The sequence below is a fragment of the Microcaecilia unicolor genome, chromosome 1 (genome assembly GCF_901765095.1).
Source record: "Microcaecilia unicolor chromosome 1, aMicUni1.1, whole genome shotgun sequence".
Classification (NCBI taxonomy): Eukaryota; Metazoa; Chordata; class Amphibia; order Gymnophiona; family Siphonopidae; genus Microcaecilia; species Microcaecilia unicolor.
The window spans coordinates 671138681-671160690 of NC_044031.1; the positions used below are offsets into that span (position 1 = coordinate 671138681).

Sequence of the window (22010 nt, forward strand, 5' to 3'; positions counted from 1 at the left end):
CACGGAGAGACCTGAGCCGGGTGGGGCACCTCGAGATGAGGTTTTTTCAGGAGTGGCTAGCACCGGACAGGATTTGGGTGCCCAGGGTGAGATTTTCTCCCTGGATTTTGTGCTTTTGCCGCATAAAGCATACATGATGAAAAGAGCCCTTCCTCAAGGGTCGCCTGAGGCTCCTCTGATTGCCCCCCCCCCCGATGGATTCTGGCCTGGGACTGCCCAGTGAGGCTTTTTTTCCCGGATGCTTGGCCTAAAGATAAGCGCAGAAGGGTTAATTCCCCTTCAGATTGTGGTGCACCTTTTTCCCCCCCGTGGTCGGGGTGTGAGGATTCGGAGAACTCTGACAGACGTTCTTGGTCTGAGGAACCAGAGTCAGGTGCGGATTTACCACAGGATCTGGATGATCCCTCCGCGGTGAGGATTTTCCACCGTGATGAGTTGCCAGCGCTTATTTCAGATACCCTGCAGGCCCTCTCGATTGAAGATCCTGACAGTGGCATGGCCTCCTTGGGTAATCCCAGGATGGCTAGTACCAAGAAAGCTGCTCGGGCCTTCCCTTTGCATGACTCCATCCTAGAGCTTGTTTCGGCTCAGTGGGCTGACCCCGAGGGACCTTTGAGAGTTTCCAGGGCTATGGGGCAGTTATACCCTCTGCGTGAGGGACATATGGCTCGTTTTCAAATGCCTACAGTGGATGCCCTAGTCACTGCGGTGACAAAGAGAACTACCCTCCCTGTTGAAGGAGGTGTTGCCCTGAAGGATGTTCAAGACCAAAGGCTGGAAACAGCGTTGAAACGGTCCTTTGAAATTGCAGGTCTCACTGTTCGGGCGTCTGCATGCAGCTGTTATGCTGTGAGAGCCTGCCTAGCTTGGCTGCAACAGGCAGTGGCTCAGCCCGGAGATGGAGCGGAGCCCTTCTTGGATGTGGCTCCGCGGATGGAGATGGCCTTGTCCTTTCTGGCTGATGCCCTTTATGACCTTGTCAAAGCTTCGGCTAAACAAACGCAGTAGCAGTGGCGGCTCGCCGTCGTCTGTGGCTACGACACTGGGCAGCGGACATGGCCTTTAAGCAAAGGTTGGTGAAGTTGCCTTTTCAAGGACTTCTCCTATTTGGTGAGGAGTTAGAGAAAATTGTGAAAGGCCTGGGTGATCCAAAACCCCAGCGCTTGCCCGAAGATAGGCAGAGGCCTTCCTCTAAGGGCCAGGCGGTCCACTCCTCGTACAGACCTCGCTTCCGTGAAGCTAGAAGGTACCGCCCGGGGCGTTCTGCTGGGTTCACTTCACGTGCCCGTGGTCAGCAGAGGAACTCCTTTCGCTCGGACAAGCGTTCCGCAGCCGGTGGCTCAAGACCAGGAGTTCAGGGGCGACCCTCTCAATGATGGTGCACCAGCCCTCTCCTCGATGCCTGTCATCGGAGGACGGCTTTCCCTCTTTGTCGAGGAGTGGGCCAAGATTTCCTCAGATCAGTGGGTTCTGGACCTGATCAGAGATGGATACAGAATAGAATTCAACGCCCCAGTAAGAGACGTGTTTGTGGAGTCCCGATACGGTTCTGCCGTCAAACGGGCGGCGGTGGAGGAGACTTTACAAGGTCTGATTCAGTTAGGGGCAGTGACCCCGGTGCCTCCCGCCGAGCAAGGCTGCGGCCGATACTCCATCTACTTTGTGGTGCCGCGAAAAGGTGGGTCCTTTCGCCCTATTCTGGACTTAAAAGAAGTGAACAAGTCCCTGAGAGTGTGGCATTTCCACATGGAATCCCTGCGCTCCGTCATTGCGGCGGTTCAGCCAGGAGAGTTTCTCACGTCTCTAGACCTGAAAGAAGCTTACTTGCACATACCGATTTGGCCCCCGCACCAGACGTTTCTGAGGTTTGCGGTGTTGGGAAAACATTTCCAGTTCAGGGCCTTGCCTTTTGGCCTCGCCACAGCTCCCCGAACCTTTTCGAAGGTAATGGTGGTAGTAGCTGCTTTTCTCAGGCGAGAAGGTATCAGGGTTCACCCGTACCTAGACGACTGGCTCATCAGAGCAGACTCTGCAACAGAGAGCTTACAAGCTACAGCCAGAGTGGTCTCAGTACTGCAATCTCTAGGCTGGGTCGTCAATATGGCCAAAAGTCACCTGTCTCCTTCACAATCTCTAGAGATTTTGGGGGCCAGGTTCGACACAGTCTCGGGCTATGTGTTCCTACCCGAGCTAAGGCGGTGCAAGCTTCAGAATCAGGTCCGTCTGCTCCTGAGGATGCCCCGCCCGCGAGCTTGGGACATTGTCCAGCTGCTGGGATCGATGACAGCCACGATGGAAGTGGTACCCTGGGCGAGAGCGCACCTGAGACCTCTACAGTATTCCCTACTCCGGAGATGGTCTCCTATTTCTCAGGATTACCAATGCAGACTTACTTGGCTCCCTGCGGCCCGACTCAGCATGGAGTGGTGGCTCTCGGACAGCATGCTGCGGCGAGGAATGCCGCTGACGCTCCCCGTTTGGTGCCTGGTGGTACCAGATGCCAGCCTGAAGGGCTGGGGCACACACTGCAAGGGGAAGCATGCCCAGGGTCTATGGACACCCGAGGAGTCGGAGTGGTCCATCAACCGCCTAGAGTTGAAAGTGGTGTTTCAGGCGCTTCTGGCCTTTCAAGTGACCCTGGAAGGATTGGCTGTCAGAGTGATGTCGGACAACACGACAACGGTGGCCTATATAAATCGACAAGGCAGAACAAGGTGCAGAGCACTAGCCGCGCAGGCCGAACTGATTTGCCACTGGGCCGAGCTGCATCTTCAGTGTCTGTCGGCAGCTCATATTGCAGGTCAGAGCAATGTGCAGGCCGATTATCTGAGCAGGCATCAGATCGATCCAGCAGAATGGAATCTGGCAGACGAAGTATTCCTGCAGATCTGTGCCAAATGGGGCAAGCCCGTGATGGATCTAATGGCGACAAGTGCCAATACCAAAGTCCCGTGCTTCTTCAGCAGACGGAGAGATCCTCGCTCGGCAGGGTTGGATGCCTTGGCTCAACCCTGGCCTCCGGGTCTACTTTATGTGTTTCCCCCATGGCCCTTGATAGGGCGCCTGCTCTTGCGGATTCGGCTGCACCCAGGAGAAGTGGTCCTCATCGCCCCGGATTGGCCAAGGAGACCTTGGTATGCAGACCTCCGACAGATGCTCCTGGAGGCTCCTCTGCCGTTACCTCTGGTACCGAACCTGTTGACTCAGGGACCGGTAGCCATGGAGGACGCCGGCCGCTTTGGTCTTACGGCATGGCTATTGAGAGGGCGCAATTGAGGGATAAAGGTTATTCCAATAAAGTTATTTCCACTCTCCTGCAAGCCCGCAAGCGGTCCACTTCCGTGGCTTATGCCAGGATTTGGTGCCTGTTTGAGTCTTGGTGTGCTTCCAGAGCCATTGTTCCAATGCGGGCTCCTGTCTCGCCGATTCTGGACTTTTTTCAGGAAGGTGTACAAAAAGGCTTGGCCTATAATTCCCTGCGGGTGCAGGTGGCAGCGTTGGCCTCCCTTCGTGGTAAGGTGGAAGGCGTGTCTTTGGCTACTCACCCAGATGTGGCACAGTTTCTTAGAGGGGTGCTTCGGCTCCAACTCCAGTGCGAGCACCCTGTCCAGCTTGGAACCTGGGGCTAGTTTTGAAAACCCTGCAGGCATCTCCTTTTGAGCCGCTTCGGCGAGCATCGGAGAAAGACTTGACACTGAAGGCCGTTTTTCTGGTGGCCATTACCTCGGCGAGAGGGGTGTCAGAGCTCCAGGCGCTGTCCTGTAGAGACCCATTTCTGCAATTTTCAGAGTCCGGAGTCACGGTTCGGACCGTGCCTTCCTTTATGCCTAAGGTGGTTTCAGCCTTTCACTTAAACCAGCCTATTTTCTTGCCCTCTTTTCAGAGGAAGAGTTTCCAGAATCTTTTGGGCAGCTGCACCTTTTGGATGTGCGCAGGACTCTGCTGCAGTATCTGCGAGTTACTAACTCTTTCAGGACTTCTGATCATCTGTTTGTTTTGCTATCCGGTTCTCGCAGAGGGTCTCCAGCGTCTAAAGCCACCATTGCCCGCTGGCTCAAAGAAACTATCTTTTCAGCTTATCTGCTGGCCGGCAGGGTTCCGCCTGTAGCCTTTAAGGCACATTCTACTAGAGCGATTTCTTCCTCTTGGGCTGAAACTGGAGCACTCTCTCTTCAAGAGATATGCAGTGCAGCAACATGGGCTTCTAAGCTCTCCTTTGCTGGATGTGGCTGCCAGGAGGGATGCGCGTTTTGGTGCACAAGTGCTAGCGCGTGGTGTGGCTTGTTCCCACCCTATCTAGGGATTGCTTTGTTACATCCCATACGTAATGGCTTCATCTGCTTGATGACAAGGAAGGGAAAATTAGGTTCTTACCTTGGTAATTTTCTTTCCTTTAGTCATAGCAGATGAAGCCATGAGCCCTCCCTGTATGATTGTCTGTATGCTGTGAATCTGTTTTTCAGGTTCTGTTCTAATTTCCTGAAGTTCCTTCCTTGGGAGAAAGTTGGAAAACAATCTTCAGGATTCATGTTCATTTTAAATTTAGGAGGATGTGTTCATTCCCTCCAGGAGGCGCGTATGTTCCCCTCCAGTTCTATAAATAGGAGGATGAGTTCATTCCCTCCAGTGTGTTGGGAGGATGTGTGATTCCCTCCAGGAGGCGCGTGTGTTCCCCTCCACTTATACAATAAGGAGGATGAGTTTATTCCCTCCAGGAGGATGTGCATTCCCTCCTTTATGAGTTCATGCCCTTGTGATGGGCCATCGTTCGCTGTGAGGAAAGCTCTTGTGATTCCCATTGCGGTTTGCCATATTGCTTTGGAAGCTTCAAATACTGAAGAGGCAGTGGAGCTAGCTGGCCAAGAGGGCACTGTGAAAGTTTGAGTGCTCTCTATCTCCCCTGCTGGTTGATGGACATAACCCATACATAATGGCTTCATCTGCTATGACTAAAGGAAAGAAAATTACCAAGGTAAGAACCTAATTTTCCCATGGTTTATAAAAATAGTGGATTGAAATATACCCAAACAAAATGTATCTCATTATCTAAAGAAAGCAATTTTTTTCAATCATAATGTGCGGTAAATTGAATATTGGTATTACGGGTATTCACCCATACGAGAAATTGCTGTAGTGTTTCAAGCCCAATTGTCCATACAAAAACAATATCATCAGTAAATTGCTTCCAAATGAGAATATCTTCAAAAAATTCTGAGGAATAGTTATGTCACCCTCAATGAAACAAATCGTTCCTTAAACCACCCAAGTACACCAAAAACACCTCTCACACAACCTTACCTAACACCTTTCCATCTAAATTCCTCTTTCACCTCAGCTTATGATTGACTGTTTTCTTAAATCATGTAACGACGTTCTCATATCCATACTCTGTAAGCCACATTGAGCCTGCAAAAAGGTGGGAAAATGTGGGGTACAAATACAATAAATAAATAAGTTTTCTCAAAATCATCCATGAACAGACATGCTAAAGACAGGTCTACATGGCTGTTCTTTTTTTCTGAGCACCTTCAAGTATATTTTAAATTATATTTTGTGTTATTCTGGGAAATAAGGACAATATATTGATTTAATTATCTTGAGTTTTATTAAAGGTTTGAATTCCCATTAAATTGTTTATGTAATGAATATGTTTGAGGTATATTTGTATACACTGTATATCTCATATGCATTCATTAAGGATCTCTGAAAAAGAGACTGGTTTGGAGCCCTAAAGGACTGCCCTAAAGGACTGCCATTTAATATCCCTGGATTACAGTTTTTTCAAGCATTAGGTATAAAGTTCACAAGATATCAATTTTAGAAAAAAATGAAATCTGTACAAGTTTTGATTTACTCTAACAGTATATTAAAATAAAATGTTCTGAAGATTTCAGTCCATTAGATAATGCAGTTGGGGGGGGGGGGGGGGATTACATTTTTATCTAGCTAAAGTTCTCTCTCTTCAAGTAGAAGAAAATTTGCTGAAATTAGGTGAATCATGCTAATACAGTTCACTTGAATGTGATATTTGTACCCTAGATCGAAAGGATGCAGAAGGCTGGGAAACAGTACACCGTGGAAGGCAAGTTCGTTCTCGATCTACAACATTATCACTAAAAACTCCTCCAGCTATTGAAATACCCAGGTCAAAAGATGACAGTGATAAAGAAAACATACATCTTGGGCCATTTGAGGTGCAACAGAAAAGTGCAAAAGTTGAAGCTGTGTCAGGAGGAATTGAAGCTGTGGCCAAAGATTCTTTATATCCATGTGAACATCAACTCACCGAAAGGACTCAGGTAACATGAAGCTGCAGCTGTTCTATTTCCTTACTGTAGAAATCATTGTTGGAATATGCATGTGCTTGTATTGGATACATTGTAATACATAAAATAGATTTGATTAGCACAGATTTGCAATGAGGAGGTAGTTGGGAGGAGTAGATGAGTTTTTGGGGACAAGCATTTATTTAGTAGCTATGGGAGAGAGGTTAAAAGCACAGAAATAGTATTAGTGGCACTATATGATTTTTATCTTATTTATGGGCTCATCCACTTCCTATGTACACTTCTAATACGTGGTTAATTCTTATTATGCCAGCAGTTTGGGACATCAGGTGGGGTCACAAGGTAATACAGTGGAATCATGAGTAGTTCCCTGTTGACATTTTTAACTCAAGCACATAACCACTTCTGCAAGGTCAACTTATGGAATGTGCAACCTGGTGTGGATAGGAAATAAAATTATACCAACTGAAACAGCCGGGCTTGAGAGCAACAACGTAACATCTAATCGGCAGCTTTTCAGGGCTGCCAATTAGATGGATACTATCTGGACTCTTCCTCTGGGAAATGAGGGTTGTAAGATGTGCTTACCAGTCCCTTCTGTACAACCTATGCTGAAGCTGCATAGATCATGTGTCTCAGGCCCCTTATTCCATGTGACTGCTGTGGGTTGGGTCTTTTCCCATGTTGGAGTTGTAGAGTGCACACAGTTTGAGTCCCTTGCTTGGGAAGTACCCAGATATGTCTTTGGAGCAAATGCTGAGTTTGCTCCTCTCTTCCCCCCCCCCCCCCCCCCCCCCACCCAACGATTGGCATAATACTAAATCTCAGTGGGGTGAGAGCATGGCAGTGAAATGATGAGGTAAGATTTTAGCACAGGGCTGCAGCAATGGGAAAGTGTAACAGCAGATGCACCTTTGATGGATTCTGCTGCTTACAGCTGGTGAACGATTCATTTGCTGTTTCTTAAAACATCTGGATAGGGAAGCTCAGGTAACTGGAAATGGGCAGAAGGTGAGGGGTGGAGATTGAGAGAGATGGGCAAGAGATGGGGGGGGGGGTGATCTGAGAGAGCAGATAGACTGGAGAGAGAAAGGTTTACAGACATGGTCTGCTAGAGGAGTGGTTGATAGGGATGTACTTCTAATATTACTTCAACTTAAATTTAATTTGTTATTACACCATTCTATTTGTTTAGGAAACACAGTGAATGTCTTATGTTTGTAGGTTGTTTTTGAATTTTGGACAGAGATGTGGCTCTTCCCCATCAACAGTTGTTTTGATAGTCACCTGAGGCCATGTAAATTTTCAGGTACTAAAACAAGGTTTTGGCAGCTAAAAATTTCAGAAGCACTGTAGTACTAGTTGAGAGAAACAAGACTATGCCTTTCTTAGGACGCTGGGGACTGCTGTGAGAGTAGTGCAGGCTACTCCTAAACTGATCTGCACTTTTCTAGCAAGGAACATTGGATTCTACACAAAAAGCACTTTCTATATGAGACAGGAAAGTACGGTGATAACCTCCGCCCCCCACCCCCCAATACATTATTATTATTGTGAATGGCCTTTCAGACTTTACTGCTTCTGCACAGATGGATGCAGCTGATGATATCACAAACCACACAATGCATCACAAATGTGGAACACTCTTGCTTGGAAACTGGACAGAACCTGCCTTTACCTTCATATCTGCAGCCTGGAGCTGGGTGAAAGAACCACTTAGAGAAGCAAAACGTAAGCTAGTCCCTGGCAACTCTGGCGATTGGAAATAAACTGCTACCCTCCATGGCACAAGTTCTAGTGAATGGTGTGAGGTTAGAGGTGACACCACAAAGCAGAGAACATGTGAGAGTTACAGCAGCTGCTATAAGACACCCAGACCCTGTTGACAGAAAATTGAGTGACCAGGTCATGTTGCAGGGTAGTGGAAGAATTGCTTTCTAATGAAGAGGAAGAAAACAACACCTGAGGTATTTTGAGAGGACTTCCAGAGAAGAAGAAAACTTCACTAGTGAGTATTTTATCTGCTATAAATTTGTATTTAAACTTGGGCCAGGTAGACTTAGAGTTAAATAGGTAATCTCAATATTTTATTTTAAGTTACTCTGTTTATTTAGCAGAAGTCTATTCCAAATGTTGACGATACATATAAAAATTGTCATATATAGACTTAGAATGAACCTACCGTATAGAGGGGTAAGCTAACTTAATTTTGAGTAGTTGAACATGATCTGGACAGGGTTGTCAAATGTGCAGGCGTTTCTGAGACAAGAGAAACAGTCATCCCATAAAAATATTTAGAGAAAATACAATTAATCTTAAATTGAATACACCCTTTTATCGGCAACCAATGTAACTTCTTCAGCAAAGTCAAGACTCTTTCAAATTTATTTTTTTCTATAAATCAATCTGGCAGTTGTATTCTGTAGCATCTGTAGTTTAGATAAAAAATTTAACTAAATTCCCACTATAAAATGAATTACAACAATCAAAATTAGAACAGCCTGAGCTACAATTCTAAAGCTGTTTTGAGTCAGAGCTTAAAAAAAATCTTAATGAGATTGTTTATTTGGGCCTCAAAAGTCAGATGATCGTGTACACCAGCCATAGAGCACATTGTAAATGCTTGCACATAGATTAAGGAACATACGTGAGTCCTCTAGGGACAGAGAAAGTGCCTGCACATAAAGCGTACAGCTCTGCGTACGTCAAGTAACACTATAGAAATGATTAGTAGTAGTAGTTGTCAGGTACTTGCGACCTGGATAGACCACTGTTGGAAACAGAATACAGGGCTTGATGGACCTTGTATTGCTTTGGTATTCCAGCCTGCTCACTTGATCACCACAGACTGCTCAAAGACTAAAATACTACAGATTCTTTTAGATTCTTATTGGGTAAATGAAACTTTTTAGTAGTACTTTAAATGGAGAGTGCGTAAGTCATTATTGTTTCAACTACACAATGATTAAGAAATACACACAATAATCGAGTACATTACTAAAGGAAGGCTATAGAAAAGTAAAATAATAAAGATATATATATATATATATATATATATATATATATATATATATATACATACATACAACATCACTGGTCAGGAATCTCAGGCCCTTATCTCATCAGCCGGGAGGCCCGTTGCAGCTAGAGCCCGAAGTCTCCTTATGACCAGGGACAAATCCTCTGCGCAGTACGTCTACCCACAGATGAACCTCAGAGCTCCACTGCAAGAAGACCCCCTTTTTATTAAGCTAAAACTTATCCAAGAATGTACATGAGGATTCAGTCATACGCTCTCAGTTCAGGTAAACAAACCACTGGCCAGGTGGCTTATCTCCCGAACCTCAAGCATACCCCGCCTCCCTCCTCCACAAACTGGCTTCAGAGACATTCCAACCTGTTCTTGAGATGTGCCTTATCTCATACATTGTTCTTGAGATGTGCCTTACAGTCCAGCCTGTTCTTTGAGATATACATCTGAGATATACAAGAAAAGTCACTTTTGGTCAAAGACAAAAAATTTTTAAAATGTATTATCGATCAAAGCAAGACTGAAAAGCAATCTTTAATATTTTCCATCACAGACCTTTTGTCTGTCCCTAGTATGACAATGCTTATGTTAAGTATAACACCAAGGACCCTGGATTGGGAGTCTATTGAAAGGATCTCCCATGTAACTAATACAATATTATTCAAATTTGTGGGTCTGGCTTTACCAAACCAAGCACGTTTTTTTTTTTTAAGTTTAAGATAATTCCTCTGAGTCCATTGATTGACTAATTCATTCGGCTCCTTTACCAAATCTACAGATTTAGCAAGATTATCTAAAGCTGAAATTAATATAAAAATATCATCAGCATAGGAGAGAACATACATTCCTGCATCTGAAAGAAACTGACCCTTGGGACTTAAATAGATGTTATTCATTTATTCAGTTACTTGATATACCAGCATTCGATAGGCAAATAAATTTGTATTTGAAAAAGAAACACCAGAGGTATATAAAAACAAACAAGAGGACAAAGGAAATGACCACAGCGAATCAAATGAGACTGACCAAAGATCATCTTGAAACATAAGGAAGGAGAGCAATAGGACACGAACCTGCAGTAACAAAAGAATGATTATAACAGAACACAAAACCTTTACATAGCACCTAGCACTACTGGTTCTAAGCAGTGAAAGTAAAGTCAGGCTTAAAAGGTGCAAATTCTCTTAGAGGGACAAGATGCGTTTTACAAACTGAGAGTTACTGGATTTGCATAAAGAAATGTTTTGCATGTTTTTCAGTGTCATAACGAGGCAAAATAACACAGTAGATAAAGTAAATATTTTGTGTAGTTTGCACATCTAAAGAGAAAAGCAGGAAAGCACTAAATATGAAAAACTAAAGAGCATCAAGATACTGGATTGGTGTCTAGCGCTATGGAAAGCAGAGGTAGGGAGAATGAAGTGCTGTTTTAAAAGCACTGATGACTTCTTGCCAAACCAGCTAAGATGAAGTATGGGGGATCTGAGAATAGATGCCAGCTTACACTGTAGGCTAGTTTACAAGATTGCAGTACACTGGTCCAAATATTGAGATTATAAGGGTAAATGGAAGGGAGACAAAATGTTAGGAGATGTGAAATTTTTGTTTAAGAAATCTTGTGGGTTGGATAAGAAATACAATATTTTATTTGCATTAAAAATTGTATTGCATCATTTGTTCATCTACTGGATAAACACTTTGTAGAAATTATTATAATACATTAAAAATATTTTTGTGTACACTGTCACCCCAATTCATTTTAAAACATTTTCACTGATCTGGGATTTAGTACCCAGTTAAACAGTGTGGCGCTTTAATAGCAATATTGGTCCTAGAAAAAAATGGAGTTTCCTTAAGCTTTTGAGACCTCATAAGCTGCCAGTTCTAGTCTGATTAAAATTTTTTTTTTTTATTTGCTGTTTTGTGTGTATTTAATACTGTGATAGCTGAAAATAAAGTCTCTTGAATGTCAATTACAGTCTTCACCTGGGCCTTCCAGGCCCTACAGGCTTAGTGTCCAAGGAGAACCTCTATTCTCCGAGGACAAGCAGGCTGCTTGTTCTCACTGATGGGTTGACGTCCTCGGCAGCCCCCTCCATCGGAAAGTTTACTAGCAAAGGCCTTTGCTAGTCCTCGTGCGCCCATGCGCACCGCGCATGCGCGGCCGTCTTCCCGCCCGAAACCGGCTCGAGCCGGCCAGTCTTCTTTCGTCCGCGCTCGGTACGGTCGTGTTACGCCGTTCGTGCCCCAGAGAGTCGACCTCGCGCGTCCTTTTCGACGTGTTTTTTCCTTTTTTTCTCTAAAAAAGTTCGGGAAGCGCTCCGGAAGTGTTCCGGAAGACCCTTTCGGGTTTTCTGCCCTTCCCGTAATTTTCTTAACTTTTGCCCCGTAAGTTTTCTTTCGTTGTCGGGGTAGGCCTAGTTTGGCCTCGGTCGAGATTTTTCTCCCTTTAAATTTTGGTGCTTCAATTTTCGCCATTTCGGCCTTTGATTTCGCCGACGTGATTTTTCCGCCCATGACATCGAAGCCTTCCAGCGGCTTCAAGAAGTGCACCCAGTGCGCCCGGGTAATCTCGCTCACTGATAGGCACTCTGCGTGTCTTCAGTGTCTAGGGGCCCAGCACCGCCCTCAGAACTGCAGTCTGTGTTCCCTGTTACAAAGGCGGACTCAGGTAGCGAGATTAGCCCAGTGGAACGTTTTGTTCTCGGGCTCTTCGTCGACATTGGCACCGGAGGCATCGAGTGCATCGACGTCGTCAGCGTCCGGACCATCTTCCTTGGCTGCCGCTCCATCGACTGCATCGAGGCATCGGACCTCTGCATCGGCGTTGAGGCATCGGGCGACTGCATCGACGTCGGTGGTACCGAGACTTCGTCTGCTGATGTCGTCGGACGGAGGTGCATCGTCAGGAGTGCAGGTGAGGGCTGTCCATTCCCCTGCTGGTGGCGGTGAGCCTTCGGGTGGGTCTCCTCCTACCCTGAGGGCTCCTGCGGTACAGCCCCCCCGGGATCGACCCTCTTCGGTCTCGGCCCCGAGGAAGCGACGGATGGCTTCTACGTCCTCCTCGTCGGTGCCGGGGAGCTCCGGTGACATGCTTCGGAAGAAGTCGAAGAAGCATCGACACCGGTCTCCTCCCCATGTCGGCACCGAGAGCTCTGGGTCGCCGAGGGATTCGGCACCCAGCAGGCATCGGCACCGAGAGGACCGCTCACCCTCTGTTCAGGAGGTGTCGATGCGCTCCACTCTGGACAGCCCGGAACAGCCTCCTCGCCCGGAACAGGTTCTGACGTCGACGCCTGCATCGACCTCTCAGCCTTTTTCTGCAGCCACTCTGAACGAGAGCCTCCGGACCGTTCTCCCAGAGATTCTGGGAGAGCTGTTGCGCCCTACCCCTCCGGTACCGGCGGTGCTTGCGCCTCCGGTACCGTCGAGCGTGGCGCCGGCTGGTCCATCGCCCAGGTTGAGGTCCCCGACGTCGGTACCGCGTGCGGTGCCGACCGCGGCCACCTCCCAGGAAGGCTCCCCGACTACGTCGGCGGAGGGAGTCTACCTCTCGACGCCCCCATCGTGGACGTGGCTCCACGGAGTCGAGCCGGGCGAGGTTGCAGACACAGGTCCGTGAACTTGTGTCTGACACCGAGGGTGAGGCCTCGTGGGAGGACGAAGAAGACCCCAGATATTTCTCTGACGAGGAGTCTGAGGGTCTTCCTTCTGATCCCACTCCCTCTCCTGAAAGGCAGCTTTCTCCTCCTGAGAGTCTGTCTTTCGCTTCCTTTGTCCGGGAGATGTCTACGGCCATCCCCTTCCCGGTGGTTGTGGAGGACGAGCCCAGGGCTGAAATGTTTGAGCTCCTGGACTATCCTTCTCCACCTAAGGAAGCGTCCACTGTTCCCTTGCACCATGTCCTGAAAAAGACATTGCTTGCGAACTGGACCAAGCCATTAAGTAATCCCCACATTCCCAAGAAGATCGAGTCCCAGTACCGGATCCATGGGGACCCAGAGCTGATGCGCACTCAGTTGCCTCATGACTCTGGAGTTGTGGATTTGGCCCTAAAGAAGGCTAAGAGTTCTAGGGAGCATGCTTCGGCGCCCCCGGGCAAAGACCCTAGAACCTTAGACTCCTTTGGGAGGAAGGCCTACCATTCCTCTATGCTCGTGGCCAAGATCCAGTCTTACCAGCTCTACACGAGCATACACATGCGGAACAATGTGCGGCAGTTGGCGGGCTTGGTTGATGCTCTTCCCCCTGAGCAAGCCAAGCCTTTTCAGGAGGTGGTCAGGCAGCTGAAGGCGTGCAGAAAATTCCTGGCCAGAGGAGTTTATGACACTTTTGATGTTGCGTCCAGGGCCGCTGCTCAAGGTGTGGTGATGCGCAGGCTCTCATGGCTGCGTGCCGCCGACCTGGAGAATAGACTCCAGCAGAGGATTGCGGACTCGCCTTGCCGTGCGGACAACATTTTTGGAGAAAAAGTCGAGCAGGTGGTAGAGTCTCTCCACCAGCGGGACACCGCATTCGACAAGTTCTCCCGCCGGCAGCCTTCAGCCTCTACCTCTACAGGTAGTAGATTTTTCGGGGGAAGGAAGACTGGTCCCTATGCTTCTGGTAAGCGTAGGTACAATCCTCCTTCTCGACAGCCTGCGGCCCAGGCTAAGCCCCAGCGCGCTCGCTCTCGTCAGCAGCGTGCGCCTCAGCAAGGCCCCGCGGCTCCCCAGCAAAAGCAAGGGGCGAGCTTTTGACTGGCTCCAGCAGAGCATAGCCGACATCCAAGTGTCAGTGCCGGGCGACCTGCCAGTCGGGGGGAGGTTGAAAGCTTTTCACCAAAGGTGGCCTCTCATAACCTCCGATCAGTGGGTTCTCCAAATAGTCCGGCAAGGATACACCCTCAATTTGGCCTCAAAACCTCCAAATTGTCCACCGGGAGCTCAGTCTTACAGCTTCCAGCACAAGCAGGTACTTGCAGAGGAACTCTCCGCCCTTCTCAGCGCCAATGCGGTCGAGCCCGTGCCATCCGGGCAAGAAGGGCTGGGATTCTATTCCAGGTACTTCCTTGTGGAAAAGAAAACAGGGGGGATGCGTCCCATCCTAGACCTAAGGGCCCTGAACAAATATCTGGTCAAAGAAAAGTTCAGGATGCTTTCCCTGGGCACCCTTCTCCCCATGATTCAGCAAAACGATTGGCTATGCTCTCTGGACTTGAAGGATGCCTACACACACATCCCGATACTGCCAGCTCACAGACAGTATCTGCGATTTCAGCTGGGCACACGTCACTTCCAGTACTGTGTGCTACCCTTTGGGCTCGCCTCTGCGCCCAGGGTGTTCACAAAGTGCCTGGCTGTAGTAGCAGCAGCACTTCGCAGGCTGGGGGTGCACGTGTTCCCCTATCTCGACGATTGGCTGGTGAAGAACACGTCCGAGGCCGGAGCCCTGCAGTCCATGCAGATGACTATTCGCCTCCTGGAGCTACTGGGGTTTGTGATAAATTACCCAAAGTCCCATCTTCTCCCAGTGCAGAGACTCGAATTCATAGGAGCTCTGCTGGATTCTCGGACGGCTCGCGCCTATCTCCCAGAGACGAGAGCCAACAACTTGTTGTCCCTCGTCTCGCGGGTGCGAGCGTCCCAGCAGATCACAGCTCGGCAGATGTTGAGATTGCTGGGCCACATGGCCTCCACAGTTCATGTGACTCCCATGGCCCGCCTTCACATGAGATCTGCTCAATGGACCCTAGCTTCCCAGTGGTTTCAGGCTGCTGGGGATCTAGAAGACGTCATCCACCTGTCCACGAGTTTTCTCGAATCCCTGTATTGGTGGACGATTTGGTCCAATTTGACTCTGGGACGTCCCTTCCAAATTCCTCAGCCACAAAAAGTGCTGACAACGGATGCGTCTCTCCTGGGATGGGGAGCTCATGTCGATGGGCTTCACACCCAAGGAAGCTGGTCCCTCCAGGAATGCGATCTACAGATCAATCTTCTGGAGTTGCGAGCGATCTGGAACGCTCTGAAGGCTTTCAGAGATCGGCTGTCCCACCAAATTATCCAAATTCAGACAGACAACCAGGTTGCCATGTACTACGTCAACAAGCAGGGGGGCACCGGATCTCGCCCCCTGTGTCAGGAAGCCGTCAGCATGTGGCTCTGGGCTCGCCGGAACGGCATGGTGCTCCAAGCCACATATCTGGCAGGCGTAAACAACAGTCTGGCCGACAGGTTGAGCAGGATTATGCAACCTCACGAGTGGTCGCTCAATTCCCGAGTGGTGCGCCAGATCTTCCAAGAGTGGGGCACCCCCTTGGTGGATCTCTTTGCATCTCGAGCAAACCACAAAGTCCCTCAGTTCTGTTCCAGGCTTCAGGCCCACGGCAGACTGGCATCGGATGCCTTCCTCCTGGATTGGGGGGAGGGCCTGCTGTATGCTTATCCTCCCATCCCTCTGGTGGGGAAGACTTTGTTGAAACTCAAGCAAGACCGAGGCACAATGATTCTGATTGCTCCTTTTTGGCCGCGTCAGATCTGGTTCCCTCTTCTTCTGTAGTTATCCTCCGAAGAACCGTGGAGATTGGAGTGTTTTCCGACCCTCATCACGCAGGACGAAGGGGCTCTTCTGCATCCCAACCTCCAGTCTCTGGCTCTCACGGCCTGGATGTTGAGGGCGTAGACTTTGCCTCTTTGGGTCTGTCAGAGGGTGTCTCCCGCATCTTGCTTGCTTCCAGGAAAGACTCCACTAAGAGAAGTTACTTCTTTCATTGGAGGAGGTTTGCCGTCTGGTGTGACAGCAAGGCCCTAGATCCTCGCTCTTGTCCTACACAGACCCTGCTTGAATACCTTCTGCATTTGTCTGAGTCTGGTCTCAAGACCAACTCTGTAAGGGTTCACCTTAGTGCAATTAGTGCTTACCATTATCATGTGGAAGGTAAGCCGATCTCAGGACAGCCTTTAGTCGTTCGCTTCATGAGAGGCTTGCTTTTGTCAAAGCCCCCTGTCAAGCCTCCTACAGTGTCATGGGATCTCAATGTCGTTCTCACCCAGCTGATGAAACCTCCTTTTGAGCCACTGAACTCCTGCCATCTGAAGTACTTGACCTGGAAGGTCATTTTCTTGGTGGCAGTTACTTCAGCTCGTAGAGTCAGTGAGCTTCAGGCCCTGGTAGCCCAGGCTCCTTACACCAAATTTCATCATAACAGAGTAGTCCTCCGCACTCACCCTAAGTTCCTGCCAAAGGTCGTGTCGGAGTTCCATCTGAACCAGTCAATTGTCTTGCCAACATTCTTTCCCCGTCCTCATTCCTGCCCTGCTGAACGTCAGCTGCACACATTGGACTGCAAGAGAGCATTGGCCTTCTACCTGGAGCGGACACAGCCCCACAGACAGTCCGCCCAATTGTTTGTTTCTTTTGATCCCAATAAGAGGGGAGTGGCTGTAGGGAAACGCACCATATCCAATTGGCTAGCAGATTGCATTTCCTTCACTTACGCCCAGGCGGGGCTGGCTCTTGAGGGTCATGTCACGGCTCATAATGTTAGAGCCATGGCTGCGTCGGTAGCCCACTTGAAGTCAGCCTCCATTGAAGAAATTTGCAAGGCTGCGACGTGGTCATCTGTCCACACATTCACATCTCATTACTGCCTGCAGCAGGATACCCGACGCGACAGTCGGTTCGGGCAGTCAGTTCTTCAGAACCTGTTTGGGCTTTAGGATCCAACTCCACCCCCCGAGGGCCCTGTTTGTTCTGTTCCAGGCTGCACTCTCAGTTAGTTGGTAAATTTTTTAGGTCAATCTCAGTTTGTCCTCGCCGTTGCGAGGCCCAATTGACCATGGTTGTTGTTTTGAGTGAGCCTGGGGGCTAGGGATACCCCATCAGTGAGAACAAGCAGCCTGCTTGTCCTCGGAGAAAGCGAATGCTACATACCTGTAGAAGGTATTCTCCGAGGACAGCAGGCTGATTGTTCTCACAAACCCGCCCGCCTCCCCTTTGGAGTTGAGTCTTCCCTTGAAGTGTATTGTCTTGCTACATACTGGACTGGCCGGCTCGAGCCGGTTTCGGGCGGGAAGACGGCCGCGCATGCGCGGTGCGCATGGCCGCGCGAGGACTAGCAAAGGCCTTTGCTAGTAAACTTTCCGATGGAGGGGGCTGCCGAGGACGTCAACCCATCAGTGAGAACAATCAGCCTGCTGTCCTCGGAGAATACCTTCTACAGGTATGTAGCATTCGCTTTACAGATGTGTAATCTTACTTTCTGCATGAACAAGCAGTTTATAATCGACCACACATAGGTATTTCCAGTGCTGAAGGGTACAAGGGTAGATGCACTTTAAATGAAGATGAATAACCCTTGTCACCTGAGCATTGCTAGTGTGTTAGATTGAAGTAACTTAGGATCACAGTAAATTCAAATGTATTTAAGTATTGAGCCGAGCAGTAGTAGAGTGTTACAGTATGAACTGATGACCAGTTTGAAATACAATAAAGGATATATGATTTATTCTAGTTATATAATCAGCATTAGCATTATTAATTTCCTTATTATAGGTGTATAAAGAATAGCTACAGTGGTTTGATAGGCCTAATGATACAGTATGTTTTGTGGCTGCAGGTTTCTCATTTCTTTTTATTTTTTGGTCATGAAGATAATACACCTGTTATCCAAGAATATGATGATGAACAACATTGCAGGGAAAATGGGGAATGACATTCAAAAGGAATCATGGATGTTTCAAAAGAGACCAGTCTGACATAAAGATTAGCAGATATGGTCAGTCAAGCACAATAATTTCCATGTAGCAAACTAGTGGAGGTGTGTTACTGTGTCCAAATTTGAAACCTCTCAGGTACCAGTTCTGGCCCTTTGACTTAGGGCATTTGTGGGCAACTATCAAGCAGAAATTGCTGAGAGAAAAAAATCACTCAAGAATATTATAGGGGACTAAAATTGATATTGAAGAGAACATTAACATCACGGAATAAGATACTGGCTATTAACTGCCACTTCTGCACTCACTCATAGCTTTGGTGTTGAAGGCTTCTTAAAGACCTTGAAAAATTGAATGTGCGAATGAGAAAACTCCTTCATGCCCATGAGGTGATCTATCAGAATCAGTGTATGCCAAAATGGTACTTTCCTAGATCTGAAGGAGGAATTGGTCTCATAGAAACAGATTATACCTGTAGAGTTACTTAATGGCATCATCAGACCCCAATGCATAAAAGGTGTTGAAATATGACAGAACTTCCAGACTCCAGTTCCATCATTAAACTTGGACAAGTGTTCCAACGAGCAGAAGAAATAGGTGAAAATCCATTGGTACCAAAAGGGAAGGAAGCAACAGAATTTGTGAAGGATGAGAAAAAAAACTCTTCAACAAATTTGTTAGCAGGGGAGAAACAACAAGTGGCAAATGCATAACTACAGCGGGAAATACTAAGTGTTACTTCAGGAATCATTCGTTGATCAAGCCCAGACTCAGGCATGGTTAAGGAAAAGTGAATAGAAACCTAAAGATGAGTGATTGATAGTTGCAGCCCAGAATAGCGGATTATGGACAAGTTGCTTTACAGCAAACATTGAGAGGTCCTTTTAGCAAGCTGTGGTAAAAAGGGCCCTGCGGTAGCGGTGAGGGCTGTTTTTGTCATTTGCGAGGGCCCTTTTTACTGTAGTGAGTAAAAAGCCCTAAAAAGGACATGGCCAGTGCGGTAAGATTATTCTTACCAAGTGGCCATGCATTGGGGAGCACTTGCTGCCACCCACTAGGTTAAGGCCGTGCTAGAAATTACGGAATTATTTTCCATGCCAGAAATGGTGTGCGCTCGAGGCGGAACTACCACTGGCTGCAGCATTGGGTCGGCGGAAGTTTTGGGTTGCCTCAGACAACCCTTTAGTAAAGGGGCCCCTGAATAAACTGGTGCTAATGTTAGTGGCTAAGTAATATTACATGTGCCTCAGCTGCCTCCATTGAGCATTCCTTCGTACCACCCATAAGGGTTTATTCTCTATGTTAATTTTCCTAATATATTTTATTTCTTTCATCTTGGTTCCATTTATTGTGGACTAAATATTTCGATATATTGCTGTATGTATAATGTTTGTTTCTATGTTTCTTATTTTATTTTATTCGGATTTATAATGTATACTGAATATAATTTGAAATTCAATAAATATATGTAAAAAAAAAAAATAAGGCACACTGAGGCCTCAAAAACACCTGGACACACAGCCATGAAAAAGAAATAAAATTTAGAAAGCACTGAAAAACCTAGTTACTGGGCCCTTTTACCAAGCTGTGGTAGGTTCTATGCGTGTGCAGCGTGCATCCAAATGAGAATTCCGCCAGGCCAGTGCGTCCCCCCTTTGGTGGTAATTTCAGATTTGGCACACTTCTATAACGCCTGGATGAATTATTTATTTATTTCCTCCCACACATGCTGTTTCTGGTGGTAATCGGCAGTATGTGTGCTCCGACTGGTCACCATGCGTGTAGTGCATAAGCCCTTACCGCTAGATCGATGGGTGGCATTAAGGGCTCAGGCCAGTTTTAGATGCGCTCTAGTTTCAGTTTTACTGCATGCCCTTTTCCCATCACATTAAAAAAAAAACCCTTTTTGCAGACGCGGCAAAAATTGGCCTGGCGTGCACCTTATACACGTACCTACACTGCTGCAGGCCACTTTTTACTGCAGCTTAGTAAAAGGGCCCCTAAGTGTCAGAAGCAGCAGAGAACATGACAGAAGAATCCCATTGTGAGAAATGGTGAAAAAACGTGGCGATAGGGAAACAGACTGCAAAAGGCCTGCATAAGAAATGTAGTAACAGACAACAGTAATGACATACATCCAACTATGACAAGCTATTAATTTTTCATCTACTGTCATATATTTTACGTCTTGATTAAACATGTTTCTCAAAAGATGAAAAATATTATGTTGTGGAAATATATTCATCTCTTCTTAACACTAGAAAATGTTGACAGTGCTAATGATGAAGTCAGGTCTTACTAAGATCTTGTTTGAGCTTGTTTTTCTGTACATTAAGATTGATTACATTCTATAATCTATGTTTTAAATTAACCAACATAAATAATTTAACAGTTTCTGTGTGTGGATATGAACATAAGTGTTATTTAACTTGTATCAATCAGTTCATGTTGCCATCAGTGTTATTTATATACAATACTTGCTCTTAATATTCTTTTGGCAATATTTATATTAGCTTTGATATTTACAGCATCCTTTATAAAAAAATCAATATCAGTTATACTGCAAAATCAATATCGTTACTATAAAAGAGTTTTGATGCCAAAAATGTCAGCTTTTAACAACGTTTTTACAACTTTAGCACAGCTTGCATAAAGCTTCTATATAATTAGAAATGCCAAGAAAAGTGTTTCATTTGAAAATTTTGCCTGACTATAACTCTTTTTTTCAGGTGTACAGAGTGTGTGTGTGTGATGGGGGAGGGGGGGAGGTTGGGGTGCCTTGAACCTAGGTCTGCTTTGACATACATGTTGATAGACTAGTGCCTTAACCAACAAGTTTTGCAGCAACAGAGGATGGACCCAAGATCCCTTGAAATATGTCAGTCACTTGAAAAACAAACACCTGAATCTTCCCCATCACTTCTTTCTTTCTCCCCCTTCCGACCAAGGAGAGCACATTGGTGTAGGAATCATTTATAGGATCATACTGGGAAACAAAAAGTCTTTCCAGCAATTTAAATACTGCCTAACCATTATGTTACGAAACATTGCTTCATTCCATTTGTCTTCTGCAGTCACCATCAGAACCCCATTGACCCCATGAGTACCTCCGCATCAAATGTAGCAGGTACCTCTTCCTGCTCCTACATTGAACAGTTATTTCAAACTTCTGACCCCTGCACAATTAGACTGAAATATTGTCTTACATATTTTAGGATTAAGGATTTCATTCTGAACCTCATCCTGTCAGCTGCTAATGGAATGGGCATGACGGTGACTTACTACTACTACTATTTCGCATTTCTATAGCGCTACAAGGTGTACGCAGCGCTGCACAAACATAGAAGAAAGACCGTCCCTGCTCAAAGAGCTTACAATCTAATAGACAAAAAATAAAGTAATCAAATCAATTAATGTGTACAGGAAGGAGGAGAGGAGGGTAGGTGGAGGCGAGTGGTTACAAGTGGTTACGAGTCAAAAGCAATGTTAAAGAGGTGGGCTTTCAGTCTAGATTTAAAGGTGGCCAAGGATGGGGCAAGACGTAGAGGCTCAGGAAGTTTATTCCAGGTGTAGGGTGCAGCGAGACAGAAGGCGCGAAGTCTTGAGTTGGCAGTAGTGGAGAAGGGAACAGATAAGAAGGATTTATCCATGGAGCGGAGTGCACGGGAAGGGGTGTAGGGAAGGACGAGTGTGGAGAGATACTGGGGAGCAGCAGAGTGAGTATATTTATAGGTTAGTAGAAGAAGTTTGAACATGATGCGAAAACGGATAGGGAGCCAGTGAAGCGACTTGAGGAGAGGGGTAGTATGAGTAAAGCGACCCTTGCGGAAGATGAGACGGGCAGCAGAGTTTTGAACCGATTGGAGAGGGCAGAGGTTACTAAGTGAGAGGCCAGCAAGAAGCAGATTGCAGTAGTCTAAACGAGAGGTGACAGGGGTGTGGATGAGGGTTTTGGTAGAGTGCTCGGAAAGAAAGGGGCGGATTTTACGGATGTTG

The 22010-nt window shown here is 47.0% G+C and overlaps 1 protein-coding gene across 1 annotated transcript in view; it reads left to right on the forward strand.

Annotated features, from left to right (window-relative positions):
* SCAPER (S-phase cyclin A associated protein in the ER) overlaps positions 1 to 22010 on the forward strand; it is a 960370-nt gene that overhangs the window by 126899 nt on the left and 811461 nt on the right. The window contains 1 exon segment of the mRNA XM_030187331.1: positions 6040 to 6299. Coding sequence (XP_030043191.1) covers positions 6040 to 6299 — 260 coding nt within the window.